This window comes from Manihot esculenta, chromosome 14, assembly GCF_001659605.2.
Source record: "Manihot esculenta cultivar AM560-2 chromosome 14, M.esculenta_v8, whole genome shotgun sequence".
In the NCBI taxonomy this organism is placed as follows: Eukaryota; Viridiplantae; Streptophyta; class Magnoliopsida; order Malpighiales; family Euphorbiaceae; genus Manihot; species Manihot esculenta.
This window is the reverse complement of record NC_035174.2, coordinates 2,603,416-2,619,044: the sequence shown is the minus strand read 5'-3', so window position 1 is coordinate 2,619,044 and position 15,629 is coordinate 2,603,416. Positions and strand designations below refer to the sequence as shown.

The 15,629-nt window shown below is 36.4% G+C and overlaps 3 protein-coding genes across 5 annotated transcripts; 1 reads left to right on the top strand and 2 right to left on the bottom strand.

The window, feature by feature from the left end:
* Nucleotides 1–962: 962 nt before the first annotated feature.
* On the top strand, nucleotides 963–7,679 carry LOC110600632 (probable transcriptional regulator SLK2). Of its 3 annotated transcripts, none has more exons than XM_021737503.2 (10): nucleotides 963–1,148; nucleotides 1,828–3,090; nucleotides 3,252–3,383; nucleotides 3,648–3,696; nucleotides 3,993–4,207; nucleotides 4,292–4,360; nucleotides 5,004–5,104; nucleotides 5,399–5,492; nucleotides 5,594–5,663; nucleotides 6,464–7,679. In XM_021737503.2, the coding sequence occupies exons 2-10, from the start codon at nucleotides 2,161–2,163 to the stop codon at nucleotides 7,360–7,362; spliced, it is 2,559 nt and encodes an 852-aa protein (XP_021593195.1). In that variant the 5' UTR covers nucleotides 963–1,148; nucleotides 1,828–2,160; the 3' UTR covers nucleotides 7,363–7,679. The 3 variants fall into 3 exon arrangements, with proteins under 3 accessions (XP_021593195.1, XP_021593196.1, XP_021593197.1); XM_021737504.2 differs by having other exon boundaries at nucleotides 1,016–1,148; nucleotides 2,059–3,090; XM_021737505.2 differs by having other exon boundaries at nucleotides 1,027–1,148; nucleotides 2,324–3,090.
* Nucleotides 7,680–8,884: 1,205 nt separating this feature from the next.
* LOC110600633 (F-box protein PP2-A11) lies at nucleotides 8,885–11,235 on the bottom strand. Its single transcript, XM_021737506.2, has 3 exons — nucleotides 10,669–11,235; nucleotides 10,409–10,527; nucleotides 8,885–9,595 (listed from the first exon to the last, which is right to left on the bottom strand). Exons 1-3 carry the CDS (start codon nucleotides 10,987–10,989, stop codon nucleotides 9,112–9,114), a joined length of 924 nt encoding a protein of 307 aa, XP_021593198.1. The 5' UTR covers nucleotides 10,990–11,235; the 3' UTR covers nucleotides 8,885–9,111.
* A 1,105-nt stretch (nucleotides 11,236–12,340) lies between these two features.
* Nucleotides 12,341–14,877, bottom strand: LOC110630925 (DNA-directed RNA polymerases II, IV and V subunit 6A). Its single transcript, XM_021778576.2, has 6 exons — nucleotides 14,652–14,877; nucleotides 14,017–14,050; nucleotides 13,757–13,929; nucleotides 13,600–13,651; nucleotides 12,852–12,919; nucleotides 12,341–12,708 (listed from the first exon to the last, which is right to left on the bottom strand). Exons 1-6 carry the CDS (start codon nucleotides 14,684–14,686, stop codon nucleotides 12,639–12,641), a joined length of 432 nt encoding a protein of 143 aa, XP_021634268.1. The 5' UTR covers nucleotides 14,687–14,877; the 3' UTR covers nucleotides 12,341–12,638.
* Between the last annotated feature and the right edge of the window lie 752 nt (nucleotides 14,878–15,629).

The window sequence follows — 15,629 nt, the reverse complement described above, 5'->3', positions numbered from 1 at the left end:
GCATGTGGATCAAATTTATTTTCCATATTAGTGGCCTTCAAAAAATTATTATTATTTTGGTAAATACAAGGACAGTTAATTTAAGAATATTTCGCAATTTAAAATTAATTAAAACTTAATAATTCAACTTTTGACAAAAACATTATTTTGAAATTTATTTTATTAATAATCTGGTCACGTTTATATAATTAATTGTATTACTATTTTTTTATGTTAGCTTTTTTATTTTTCGTTAAATTATAAAAGCCAACTTTAATCTTGGAGGACAAGGGAAGAGATAAACCAGAAGGCTTTGGGATTATTAATGAAGTAATATATTAGTCAAATACGTATGACTCTATAAATAAAGAATATATAGTCAAATATAAATGCAAAGTATCAATCATACTTTTTATTTTAATAAGGTCTCGTACTATTCTTTACAATAATATAATGTTGTATTTACATTATTTTCTTCGACTTAAAGAGATTTTTTTAAAAAATTTACGTCAATAACTATAAAAATTATTATTTTTATTAAGCTATATCAATTTTTTTAGCTTGAGAATTAAGGCAACATAAAGAACATATATTTTTATGAAATTAAATTTTAAAAATATTTTAATATATTTTTTTAAAATTAAAAAACTCACTGAAAGATTTTATTTTAAACAGGTAGAAAATATATAAAATACTATACACATTTTCTTTCTTATTTTATTGTATTTTTTTTCTCTTTCTTTTAAATAAAAATTGGACTTCTCACACTCTCACTATTTTGTCTTTCCATATCGCAGAGTATAATAATAGAAACTACTATAGGTGATTCTGCCCTAAAAAGGCCAACCCTCATCATAGGCAACCTTCATCTTAACCAATGATTTTATGACACGTCATATACGAGCTTGTCGCCACCGAGCGATCTAACACCGACTACATTACCATACCTTTTAACGGACACGTGTGCTATATCTCACCGGAAACAACCGGTGGTATAGGGGTTAGCTACTAGTGCAGCCGGTCACTCCGCCTCTGCAATTCCCGCTGCGTATATAAGCAGCCTCCTCGAACCCTCTACCTCTCTCTCCCCCTCCATCCTCTGATTTCAGTTTCCCGATTGAGATAGGAACAAAAAAACGTTTTTGCTTTATCCAGCTCGCTGTCTCGAGGTTAGTAGTTTCTCTTCATTATAATTCTCTCTTAACAAAAAAAGAAGGAAGAGATTTGAACTTCTTTTTCTTTAAGTTTTTCTTTCTTTAATTTGTGTTCTTTTCCGGGTTTAAGCTTTAAATTGTGATCGATCAGTGTTTTAAGTTAATGACATCCTTTTACGAGATTTCCTTGCGTTGCTTGCCTGTTGATCTTTCAGTCTTCAGTTTATTCAAGTGTTCAATTAAGGTTGAACAGTAAATTTTTCTGGCTTTGTAATTTGGGAATTCGGCAATATCGATTTGGATTTGAGTTCTGTCACACTGTGATTTTCAATGCGTGATTAACCTGAGATTAAGCTTGATTAGAAGTTAATAGCACGACTTGTGTTATATCGTCGGCATTAGTCCTTGTAATCTACATAATTTTCGGGCTCGTTTTATAAGTTCGTCTCGTTATCAAGGGAAGTTGACTAAAAATTAGGGTTTTGGGGGGTATAATTGGTAATAATGCTCTTCTCTTACTTCAGTGGTCATATATTGAAAGATTTGGTGTTTCTGAAAAGCTTTCTAGTTACTTATTTATTAACGAGGGGAGCTATCTTTAAAAAACTTCAGTTCGTTATTTTTCCATGTTAGTGTGTATTTCTACAGCTAATATTGTTATTTGCTGTTTTTTTTTTAATTGAACATTGCTTAGATACCTACAACAAATTGTTGAAAGCTCAAACAGATCACAAAATATTGCACTCCATTTGGTCCAAGCAAGAGTCTCCTTGATCAGTGACACTATTTGTACAACAAATCCAATTTAGTTTTCTCTTTGGATGGTGAAGCGGGAGTTCTGATTCTGTTTGGGGGAATCTGTACTTATATACCCTTTTGAAGTTTTTTCTTTCATTTATTTATTTATTTTTTGCATGGGTTTCAGTTAGACATTAAGCGGATTGAACATTTTTCCTATTGAAAGTACTGGTCAGGCCTGGCTCTGGAGAGCTACTTAGACTCTGGCCACCAGGGGGCTGTGCCTGCCATGGCACCTTCTCGTGTGGCTGGAGGTTTAGCCCAATCTTCCTTAAGTTCTGGAATTTTCTTCCACGGGGATGGGCAGTCCCAGGCTGTAGTTAGCTCACATTTGACCTCATCATTTGGTAACTCATCGAATTCAATTCCTGGAACTGTGCGACCCAATCTAGGTCCGGTTTCTGGGGACGTGAATAATGCGGTTTTGAACAGTGTGGCAACCTCTGGACCAAGTGTTGGGGCAAGTTCTTTGGTGACAGATGCAAATTCAGCACTTTCGGGAGGTCCCCATCTGCAGAGAAGTGCTAGCATCAATACAGAGTCATATATGCGCTTGCCAGCATCTCCCATGTCTTTTTCATCCAATAATGTAAGCATTTCAGGCTCGTCTGTTGTTGATGGGTCCTCTGTAGTGCAGCAGGGCAATCATCAAGATCAAAGCTCACAGCAAGTTCAGCAGAATCAGCAGCAGCAACAGGGGGCATCGAGTGCGACATCTCTGCCTTCTTCACAAGCGGTACAACCTTCACTTCCCATGGGGCCGCGGGCTCCTGGTGGCTTCCTCCAGGACTCTAATAATCTAACCCAAGTTCAAAAGAAGCCAAGATTGGATATCAAACAGGAAGAGATCCTGCAGCAGCAAGTTTTCCAACAACTGCTTCAGAGACAGGACTCCATGCAGTTGCAGGGCCGAACTCCACAGCTACAAACATTGCTTCATCAGCAGAGACTGAGGCAACAGCAGCAACTTTTCCAATCTATGCCACCTTTACAGAGAGCCCAATTGCAGCAGCAGCAGCAGCAGCAGCAGATGCAGTTGAGGCAGCAAATGCAAGAACAGACCATGCAGCCAGTATCTTCCATGAAGCGTCCTCATGATGGAGGTATATGTGCACGTCGGTTGATGCAATATCTGTATCATCAACGACAGCGGCCAGCAGTAAGTTCATATTTCTATAAATTGCAAATTTCTTTTATTTTTCCTATGTTTACGTGCTTGCATTCTTCTACAGACAAGCCAGAATTGCAACTTTAATTTCAATTAAGTTCTGAAGGGAAAACATGCATTTAATCATATTGTTGCTTTCATTATTCTGATAGGAGAATTCTATTGCCTATTGGAGGAAATTTGTGGCAGAGTATTATTCACCTCGTGCAAAGAAAAGATGGTGCTTGTCATTGTATGATAATGTTGGGCATCACGCACTTGGTGTTTTCCCTCAAGCAGCTATGGCAAGTTTCTTTTTCCTATTTTGCTTTATATGATAATGTTGACATACTGATCTAAGTACTTCTGTGTCATCCATTTTTCTTATCAATTATGCAAGTTGATTTTTCTACTTATTATGTCCATGAAAAATATCCATGGAAAATCTAATTGTTTTTTCAACTTATTCTGTCCATTATGTTTTTGTTTAGTATTGTTTATTCTTCCAAAACCATGTATTTAGCACTGCATTTGTATGAAACAACCTTTTGTTTCCCGTTTGATTTCAGGAGGCATGGCAATGTGATATTTGTGGTTCTAAGTCTGGAAGAGGATTTGGTAAGGGGATTTGATGCTTCTTTGTATTGGATTTTGTACTTAAAGACAATTACCATTAAGCTGAAATTCTTGAAATTCTTGAAATTCTTTGCTTTTTGGTTGAAGGACAAACTGATCTGAAAATTGAGATGGACTTAGTTTCTAGATATGCAGCAGAATCTAATTGTTTGTGCTTTTATAGAAAAAGGAAAAAAGGGAGTGAGGGAGAGAATTTAGACACTTCAATTTTTGTAACTCAGTATCTTCACCTTTTTAGGGAATTAATTACATTCAATTTTTGCGGCTAATTTTTACAGAGGCTACTTTTGAAGTACTTCCTAGACTAGATGAAATCAAATTTGGCAGTGGTGTTATCGATGAGCTTCTGTTTTTGGACTTGCCACGTGAAGTTAGATTCCCTTCTGGAATAATGATGCTAGAGTATGGAAAAGCAGTTCAAGAGAGTGTATATGAGCAACTTCGTGTTGTTCGTGAGGGTCAGCTTCGCATCATATTCACCCATGACTTGAAGGTAATAGAAATGTCTTATGTGCATGTATTGATTCTAAATTTGTCGAGAAGTCCTGATGACATATGAAATGCCTATACATTTCAGATTTTGTCTTGGGAGTTTTGTGCTCGACGACATGAAGAACTTCTCCCACGAAGGGTGGTTGCACCTCAGGTACTATTGAAAACTTTAGTCTTTTGCTTTGACATTGTTGCCCAAAAAATGTGTTTAGTTGTGAAATAATGCATCGTTTAAAGCCTGGTATACTTATTCTCTTTTTGAGCAAAATCTTTAAATGGAGCTGTTTTTACGTTTCTGAAGAAAGAAAATTATTATGTCATTAATTCTCTTAGATAACCTTTTTAAGGTCAAAATTTTAAATTCTTCAAAGTTTTGGTGTGTACCTCAGTAAAACTTTTAAGGAATCTGCACATCCATGGCAGTATTTACCAATTTTAAGTTTAACTTGCAGGTGTATTTTTTGGTAAAATGCTTGATTGATATCTTTTCAGAAAAACAGGAATGCATTTATTTCATTTCAGCAAATGAAGTTTTCTGCAGTAGATAGGAGAAGCAAAAAGGGGTGTCAAATAATGTGTCAGTAGTTTTGTATTTTGGCTAATAAATGGAGCAACTTGCTATTATGTTGGCTAGTAAAAAGAGGGGGGAAATAGTGCAATTCCAGTCCTTGCTATTTTACTTGTCTTAAATGGAGCAACCTTTTATTTTAAACCTTCTGCATTATTAAGTTTTAAGCACAATACCGAAGCCTTTTGTTATTAATATACCCAAATAAAATTCCCCATTGCTTTTTCAGGTGAATCAATTGGTTCAGGTTGCACAGAAATGCCAGAGCACAATTGCTGAAAGTGGATCTGAAGGGGTTTCTCAGCAGGACTTGCAAACAAACAGCACTATGTGAGCAAATTGATTAATAACTTGAATCTTTCCTTATCTGGTTGGATGTTGCTTGTTCAATTCTTTTTGGCTGAAGTGCTATTATTCTTTAAATGGTAGTTTTATGGGCAAAATGTGGTACCATATAATAGGCACTTTGAATGATTGTCTTAAATGTTGCCTCTGCTTTTTTTGAGTTAAATTTCAGTGATAAGGGCATATGATGATTTATTTTGTTTTGTGCAAGAGTGGATTCTCATGTCAGTGCAAGTGGGATTAATAGTTAATACTGATTCATTGTTGCTTGTTTTTAAGGGTCCTTACTGCTGGCCGTCAGCTTGCAAAGACTTTGGACTTACAATCGGTTAATGATTTGGGTTTTTCCAAAAGATATGTCAGGTGTTTGCAGGTATAATATGACTGGTTTCTGGATCTAGGTTTCAGTAGTGAAATAAGATTGTTTTATATGCTTCGATTCTTCTTGTAAGTTCTCAATCCTATTTGTGATAGATCTCTGAGGTTGTCAACAGCATGAAGGACTTGATTGATTTCTGCCGGGAGCACAAAGTTGGGCCTATAGGTAAATCCTTTATAGGCTAATATATTATGGGCTCTGTGTTCATTTCTGGAGAAACTTTTGCAATTGAACTGTTCTTAGTGCAATTATAAACTTGAAAGAGGGATATTATTAGATACTTGCAGCTCATTACACCTTCACTCGTATAGATGTGGAATCCACCCTTCATGATTTTTGGAAAGCCCACCGTGTATGTGAGTGCAAGGCTCATTATTTTTTTTATTGCACCTGGAGCATCCAATAATTTCTTCCACAAGCATAGTTTCAAGTGTGCTAACCGAGCTGGGAGATCAAAATTGTTCTATTCATATAGTGCCTTTTAGCTGTTTGGAGAATGATTTTAAGTTCTTTAACACTAAAAATTGCTTTCCTTGAGCGTTATCCTAGTTGTGCTATGAGGATGATTTGGGCAACTTTTCTATGACTGGTATAATTTTACTTCATTGTGCGTCTTCCTTAGCAGCTAGACGTTGGTATAGTATGAAGCATTTGTAATGCAATTTTGAAAGCTCTGCTGCTTCATTCTGACAAATAATTTCATTTTTAATTTTTGGTTTTTTGGTAAATCTTCTCTCTCTGGTCAGTTTGATTCTTACTGTAGAAACCAGCTGTCTTTTTCTTTTTTCTTTTTTTTTTCTTAACTCTACCCATCATGCATCCTTTCTTGTCTGCATAAGAGTTGGTTGATCTGTTTGAGCTTCAGCAACTCCTGCTTTGTTATTTATGTGGCCAGTTGTTGATGCAACTAGAGAGACTTCTTTTAACCGTGCAGTACATTAATGGATCTGATTCAATCCTTACAGAGGGCTTGAAAAGTTATCCTCGTCATAATGGTGCAGCCAAACTTCAGATGCAAAAGATGCAAGAAATGGAACAGCTGGTGAATGTTCAGGGCCTGCCAACTGACAGGAACACACTTAACAAGCTGATGGCATTACATCCTAGCATAAACAACCACATGAGCAACAATAGCCACATGGTTAGTCGAGGAGCTTTAAGCGGTTCGGCACAGGCAGCTTTGGCACTGAGCAACTACCAGAATCTGCTCATGAGGCAAAACTCTATGAATTCCAACTCTAACTCACTTCAACAAGAGTCCACATCGTCTTTCAATAATTCTCATCAAAGCCCATCATCGAATTTCCAAGGACCTGCTGCTTTTGTACCAGGATCCATGCAAAGCTTACCTGCAAGCGGCATATCAAGTGCACAAATACCACCCCAACAGCAACAAGTGCGAACATTAAGCATTAATAGCTTGCTCCAACAAAACCATCCTGCGCCCTCTCAAGGCAACCAGGCGTTGCAACAGCAGATGATACAACAACTGCTGCAGGAGATTAATAATGGTGGGGGAGGAGTTCAACAACATCCTTTTGCTGGACAGAATGGGAATGGGAGTATGGCAGGGAATGGGTTGGGATTAGGAAGCAACTCTTCTGCACCACCTCCTGCTGGTGTCACTGTGTCAGGAAGTGTTGCTGAACCTGCACCAAGTAGGAGCAACAGTTTTAAAGCAGCTTCAAACAGTTATTCTTCTGCAGCGGGTGGCAATAGTGGTTTTAATCAGAAAGTGCCAGACTTGCCTCAGAATCTCCATATTCAGGATGACATTGTTCCAGATATTGCCAATGAGTTCAATGAAAATGGTTTTTTTAACAGTGACATTGACGATAACATTGGTTATGGTTGGAAGGCATGACTAACAATGGTCCAGTCATTTGCTGTCATTGAGCAAAAGTTGGCCAAATACGTTTGTACAGAATGTTAAATAGCTGCTTTGCCCCACCTCTCCTTGCTTTTCTAATTATCGAAATTTGTTGTGACATCAGGCAGTTGTATTTCTGTAGGTAATTAGCTTCTTTCTGCTTTTTGTTGCTTTTTTTTTTTTTTTTCTCTCCCTCCTTTCTTCTCTCTTTCTCTCTTTTGAGGGCTTTCTTTTAAGTCTTGCAAGTGTAATCTATTGGACGAAAACTGGAACAGCGATTTTAATGAGTTCTGCAATGTGGGATTTCATCACGGACTCCAATGTTATCATTTTCGTCTATGATTTCAAATGTTTGATAGAGGCATCAATGGTTGAGAAGATTTTTGTTTTACTTCTAATCTCTATGTAATCCTTTGCAAAGAGGATCAATTCAAAATTGATGTATTTTTTTGGGAAATAATTTCACGCATTCGTATCGGCGATTCATGTTCTCTAATAATATCATATAAGTGCTATTCATTGGTTTTGTAAGTGCTATTCATTGGTTTTGTTAGCTACTGAAAATCTTTTATCATTCGCAATTTTGAAAACTCAGCATTGCTGGTGTTTAACTAAAATTTGATCTTTTGCATCTTTTACGCCTTGATGCTTCCAACTAAGCGACTGCACATTTAAACATTAGGGGGAATTTATGTTCATCAGTTATTGAAGATGGTACTGGTTGCGCGTTGTGGAGAACTACTACGGGCCCGGTGGCTCCTGATAAAGCGACTCTCTTTTTCCATTAATTTCATCAAATCGTGAAACATTTCACATAAAAAGCCCAAGTATAAGCTCTTCATTAGGAGTAGCAACTGACTATATCATTGAAGGGACACCAGTGGCAGTAGCCAACAATAGAGTATCACCATGTCAGGATTGGTTTTCTCATGACACATTCTTGACCAGTATTTGCATAACAATCAACAAGTCAGAAAATCATCTTAAGAAGGAAAGACTAAATAGAAACAGCCAAATGGTCCAGCTGAAGCTTCACGAACCAGTTGCTTGACGAATCGATAAGGACCAACAAACACAAGGATGAAGCCCTTCAGAAAAGATAGCTACAACTACAACCAGACTATCCGAGTAAACTTATCGTCCATTGAATTTTGGTGGAAGGCAGAATTAACCGTGACATTATTCTCCGACTGCAGTGTAAAGTGGAAAATTACGATGACTCCGTCTAATTCGGACACCCTTGTAACTCTCAAATATTTTAGTTATTTGAGATTTCGCTAGGTTCAATTTGGTGAAAAGTCCTTGTTAACAAGGAAAATATATACACACAAATTAAGAAAAAATAGAAAAAATTGGTGGATTGAGGGAAAGAGAAAGATGCAAGGAATCAGGACAGGGATTAAAAATGGTGGGTCCTGCCTTTTATAGATAAGAAGGCCAACATTGATGGGACCCCACTAATCAACTGGCCGTATCACTATGGTCAAATCTTAGAGAACACAACAGACCCTTGCCCTGCATTCAAATTATTTGGAATTGGAATTTTTTTTTTTTTTTAATTGGAAATTTATATATACAAAAAAGCTGCTCTGCATTGCATTATCACCTCTTTAAAGAGGAAAAAAAAACTTAAAATTGTCTCTGCTTCATGTAGTGAAACAACAACAAAAAAATAAGCTTCCCACATGGCTATCCATGAAGCTTGAAGCCTTGAACAATCTTCATCAAACACAAAAATTACAATCACAAACCCAGACCCAGATGTATCCTGCTATCCCCAGACCTCAAGGCGTTCGTCTTGACAGCTTGAGATTGGTTTAATTTGTGTCTTAACTCACTAGGGCATATTAACACAGAATCCAGGCATACACCACCTTTAGTATGCGTACAATCGATCTGTGTCATGGAAAATTTTATCTTAATTTGTGTGTGAAGTTTTTCGACTGTGAACTCACCTACTTTATAGTAAAACCAGTTTCCTTGTTCATGCAGGTAACATTCTGATGAAGCACGCTGACCGTTGGATGTTGATAGCTGAAACTGGACTGGTTTGTTATTCCATCCATGAACTTGATCCATGTTACACACTCTTCGTCCAAATCTTTTTGATGCTTTGCCTAATTGAAGCCTGAAAAAGAGGCTATATGTGTCCGGAGGAAATTCAAACTCTATTTCTCCTATTACTTCAAACCACCAAATTTGTTGAAGATATGCAATCATATGGAACCTACAAGTCAAAGAAATAGTGCACTTCTGTTATCATACATTACCAAATCAATTAATCCAATTTACAAGCAACAGACTTTTAATTGTATACTAATCTTAATCTTACGACAAGGCATCACCAAGGAAAAAAAGTTAAAAAGAATTAATGCTTTGGTGAGAAGGCAAGAAATTTAGTAACTTGAGAAAACATCCTCTTCTCAAATCTAATCCCTTTCCCTTTTTCTTAGGACAGATGACAACTTGGGTATCTTGTGAAACTAATATTTTGATAAGGTCATCAAAATTAGTCTGAAACTAGTGAATTTAATCTTTTCAATACGTATTAAATAAGGGCACGTTAATAAGTTAATGACGGTATTATTTTTAACAGAAGTCTTCAATTTACCACCATTATTACTGTGTTTGAGAAATACTAGTTTCTCTCTTTCTTTTACTACACAACGCAATTGTAGATTTAAAAATGGTCGTTTTCTGATGAGAAATTACTTCTGTGATTATAACATGGACAAGAAATTAACATTTTGAGAATTACTTAATTAAAGAGAAGTACACAAATGAAAACTTTTGAAAGATATCCAAATTAGGTTATTTTCAGAAAAGGGTTCCATCAATGCCATCTAAACCCCAAGCAAATTAAAGAAGAGGCAATAAAACATCAATTCTTGTAATTGGGGTGTCACTTTCTTTAGCTGTATATCCAAAATTTATCCAAATAACAAGCAAAGAAACACAAGCCATTCTCTCTGAACTTTTATCTTTCATATATATATATATATATATATATATATGCAAACCTATATGTGTATATATTTACCTGGACTCCTCGGATGAAATATGATTCCAATATCTCCGATCATCTATCCCAGTAATCTTCAATGCCTTGTATGAAAGCGACAGACAAATCTTGCCACTGCTCTTATACAACCAAAGTTGCTGCACAAATTCACAAAAAAAAAAAAGAAGCATATATATCACTATTTATAATTTAATAAGCTCAGCTTTAACCTAAGATTTAGGCATATATAATGTCAATAGAAATTCGACAAATGGATGAGAAAGAGGGAGTAGAAATACCTTGGTGCCACCATCGAAGCAATTAGTTTCACATAATCTCGCATAGATCTGCTTCTTGCTCAAATTCTCTGGACTTTCTTGTAAAAATTTCTTAACAAGAGTTTTATAGTTTGATGGCAACTTCGTCTCCCACACAAAATCAGCTAAAGAAGCGCCATGGAAGGTCCGGCTCAACCCGGCGAGTTTACATATTTCCGGTGGATCCAAGTACATAAGAATGGAAGAGACACAGCTCTCAGGCACATCATCAAGAGTGGGTCTTAACAGAGAAGGACCTCCATTACTGGATGAATAAGCAAAAGCAGAGAAACCAGCCCCCATAAAGAAATGAAGAAGAAGATGAATAAAAGAAAATTTATGAAAGAAGAAAAGATCCAGAGTGAAGAAAGTGCTCAAAGATAGAGGAGGAGGTGATAAAGCCTAAGAGAAACAAGAGGAGGAGAGATTGAGGAAGGCGTCACCATTTTCTTCATGTACAAGGACGAATCGAAAGGGAACACTGAGGTTGGGGGGTTTTAAGAAAAAAATATGAGTAAAATATTTATTAATTTAATAATCCAAGGAATTATAGAGAGACTTGTAAAATGAACGACATATGTATTGGCGTATAAAAATAATTATAAGGAAGGAAAAAAATGTGCAACCTAACCTATTGATTATAACATTTAATTATAAGGTGCTGAATTAATTATAATAAAATAATGCAAAAGAGAGTGGTGCATGCCCAACAGCCAAGTGTCTTGAACACTGCATTTATGCTGTGTTTGTAAGTTCAACCTATTGAGAATTATGGACGTGTACGAAAAGAGTGAATAAAGCAAACAAATAATGGAGTGATTAGAGAGATTTAGCATTAATTAATAACTAATGAAAAGGGAACTCAATTTTATCTTTCCACTAATTCACAGAAATAATGATTGCCAAATGCCATGGAAGATGGAAGACGTGGAGCTGAGTCAGCTGAAGCGCTGTCCACATATTTATTCCGTAGACATCTATAACACTTATGAGCCATAATCCAAATACTAAATAACTACAGGAGGGAACAATTCTTCAAAGATGTAGTTTGGTGGGACACAGAGTTGATAAATCATTATAGTATGCGAAAATACCTTTCAGATGGGAAGGCCCCCGCCAGTTGGGTTCAAATTTAATGTACACAAAACTGCAACAGATCCAACAAGCTAGATAAACTGATGGTACCCTTATCCATAAAATAACATAGACATTTTCCCTTTCAGAATGGGGGGATCTTATACCATTTGTCTGCTTGAATTGTCGCATATTTGTCATAATAATTGTATTATTTGGGAGGCTATCTTTGCCAAATTTTTGTAAAGACAGATTCTCTTGAAGTTTTTTTTTTATCAGAATTAAAAAACATATGAATTCAAATCAAAACCAAAGTACTCATTTGATTGCTTCTCGTGAGATTACTTGTATTCTTTTTCTTTCTTTTTTTTTTTTTCTTGAAAAAAATAAAAGGAAATGCAGGGGTCACTCGTTAATCGTCATCTCTTGATTGTTGTAGTTTTAAATAATCGCACGCTTCTAGCAACGACGTGAAAATGTTGTTGCCCGTCATAGCGTGCGTGAGATGAATTTTACCGCAAATTCTCTAATTCATAAAAACTAATCTCTCATAGAAATTTATAATTAAACATATTAAGTATCTCTTTAATAATTTATGTTGATATATTTATTTAAAATAATATCATACTGATGCAGCCTTAATGCTGTTGACTTCAGCCAGCGTTAACCAGGATAAAATACAGTAGCAATTGTACTGTGCTTCATGTTCCAAGGGACTAGCAGAAAGTTACGGACCATATAACTGGAAGCATGTGGATGGTTAAACGACGGTGTTTTACATAACAGTTCTGAAGATACGGCCATACATCACATAACGCATTTACAAGCCATCTTTGCAACGACCAAAGGACAGACTGCAACGGTAAAATGCCAGTTGATCAATCACCTCCAACTTGCCTCTTCCACGAGTCTTCCACAATCAGTTCATCTACTCCCCAGTCCTCGTAACTGGAAATTGAAAAATAAAACAGATAAGAGTCCGACCCAAGCAAGGGAAAATTATATTACATGAGCACCTCACATTCTAGAAAATACAAGTTTTAACTTTTTTACATTAAAAGATGACAACAGTTTATAACTAAGAATATTACCTTCCACCAGGGAGGTAGCGACGGATGGTGAAAGGTATTTTCCGCTGCCGGAGTTCCTTCATAGCAATCTAGACAAAATAAGAAATTAGGCATAAAAAGACACCATTCGATAATTTACATTGAGAAAAAGAAAGGATACGATAGAACTTTTATGGTCTAAGATGCACATATGGAAGGAGTTGAGCCAAATTGATAATGGCACATGTGTTGCAGAACAAAAGGCTGTCACATACACAGTCGAAGATTAATGCATTTTTCAACCAAAAAACATGGACCAAAAAAGACACAGGTGCAGGTTCCAGTGTTCTACTGCACTTCAGCATTCTATCCTTACCCTCTATTATTGCTACAGTAATTTGGGTTTTTCTCTACAGCTACAAGAAGACCAGCAATCTCTCTCCTTCTCTCTCCCTAATCAGCTCTAGTTCAAAATCTTAACGCTAGCTTCCAGCCTCCCTCGATCAGAATCCTAGAAATAAAAGATTGCTTTCAATTTGACACCATAAAAGCATCAGTAGGCTAGTATCTCAACGTATCCTACATCACAACAGTGACACATTGCGCAATGTAGGACACTAATTAAACTATTTAATAAAGATGCTTCCTTGAAGACAAGATGAGCTATGCAATATGAAGTTCCAGAATCTAAGAAAACGTAAAAAGACTTATAATAAAGCAATTTCTGCAGCATATGACTTGTCGTCAGTTAAATACACATGTCCACTAGTAATGCTCTCAACAATCTCACCTCAAGTGGGTCTGTCTCACCCTCCAATTCAACCATTACTGGTGCATTCATGCTGCAAAGCCAAAGAGGGAAAATTTCTGAACCCGTCAATTCAATTCAATCAGCATAGTTATAAAATGATAAGGTTTATATACAGAAAATTGAGGAAAAAAATAACCTAATCTGCAGAGCGCGTGTCCCCAAAATTCTGGCACGCTCATATTTTGTCATATATTTTGATGTTTTACGAGGATGTTCCACAGGTTCCTGTTCTTCTTTATCCTCAGTTTCAATGGGTTCCCCAGGAACATCCTCATTATTATTGTTATCAACATCATCCTCTGCTCCTTCCTATCCAATCATTCCAAGGACATTGAGATAATATTAAAGAATTTTCAGCCATATCACACAAATCAAATGCAATTACTGACTTCTTACTTCGATCTCAGGCTCTGGCGGCTCATCCTCGTATCTGTGGCAATAATCTAGGGAATCTTAGATAGGTTACTGAGCAACAAAAATAAATAAATAAACGAAGTAAAATAAATTTATAATGCAGAAACTGAAACCTACTTACACAAAGGCACACCCATACCTGGTACCGTTTATGAAAAAAATTCAGACCAAGTATGACAACAACACGGTATCATTATGGAATATACATTCGAGTGATTTACAGAATCTACAAGATCTATGATCCACATCAGTGAGGGAATGTATACTTCCAGAACCTAATGTTTTATCTCAGGAAACTAGGACACCTTTAAGGAAATTTCCAATTCAGAGCTTTTGATTTTGATTACGAAATAAACCATATGCTTGAAATATCAAATAAACTTGTTAGATGTGTAGGCCTTATCAGTTGTTGAGAAGCAAAAACTTAAAATTTCCCACTGTATCGTTCCATTAAATTAATTTTCTCAGCAAATCAGAAGAATGTCACAAAATATAAGATTATCTTAAAAACTTAAAAGATAAACCCTAAACTCGTCTGTGGTATCGAGCATGGACGTCTACGAGTGCAACGCACACAGAAACACACACACACACACACACACACAGATCAAACTAACCCCATATCCATATCATTGAAATCGTCGTCCGCCATAGTTGATCGTTGAAGACGAATAAAGCTTTATTCCTTTCACTCGGTCTGAGTCCAAAGCCCTAAGCAGGGAAAGTGTAGCAAAAAAAAAAAACCTTCTCTAATTTATCCCGCTTTGATTTAGTTGGAACGCCGCCGTTCACTATCGGTTCATCACAGACGTCCGCACCGGTAACCCTCCTGCGCAATGTTCTTATAAGATTGGGCTTTCGGGCTCAATAACTTTATTTCTTCGGTGCTGGAACTTCATCACCCGTGGCCTAATCTTTTGTCGTGGGCTCGTGCACATACTTTGAAGTCATGGCCCTCTAATTTCATGGAGGCTCGGCACTCAAGTCCTTCTTGATGGGTCTTTTCCAATAGCAGCTGAAATTCTCAAAAGCAAATCAACATTGATGGAGATGGAGGGACAGTCGATTACAATGAGTTTTAGTGAACATATAGATTAGTTTCAATGTTTTTTCAAAAATCATCTATTTAATTATTATAATTTAAAAAATTAATACATTAGTCCCTACAATTATTTATTTCATTCGCAATTTAATTTTTACAATTTTATATATTTTAATATTTTATTCTAGTTTAAATACACCTAAAAATAAAGTATTCAGAATTCACTCATATATAATTATACACAATCAATTCATACGTGATATTCTGAGATTCAGATAATAGAATTTTAGTGTGTGTGTAAGTCTCTCCTTTTCTTTTTGGGGTCCTCCATTCCTTTTATTCTTTTCTTTTCGCTTGTCAGTGACGCTCGATAGCTTTTCTAATACAGGACGTCTATCTTTGTCAGGTGGGCCCGTACCATCAGGTGCCATACCTATGTCAGACGGCCATTTAATTTCTCCCAGTGCGCATGCGGATAGGGCTGCGAAAGGATGGGACCTGTCCATTTCTCTCTGTCTCCTTCTTGGGCCAGTCTCCTCCTTACTGGGCTTGG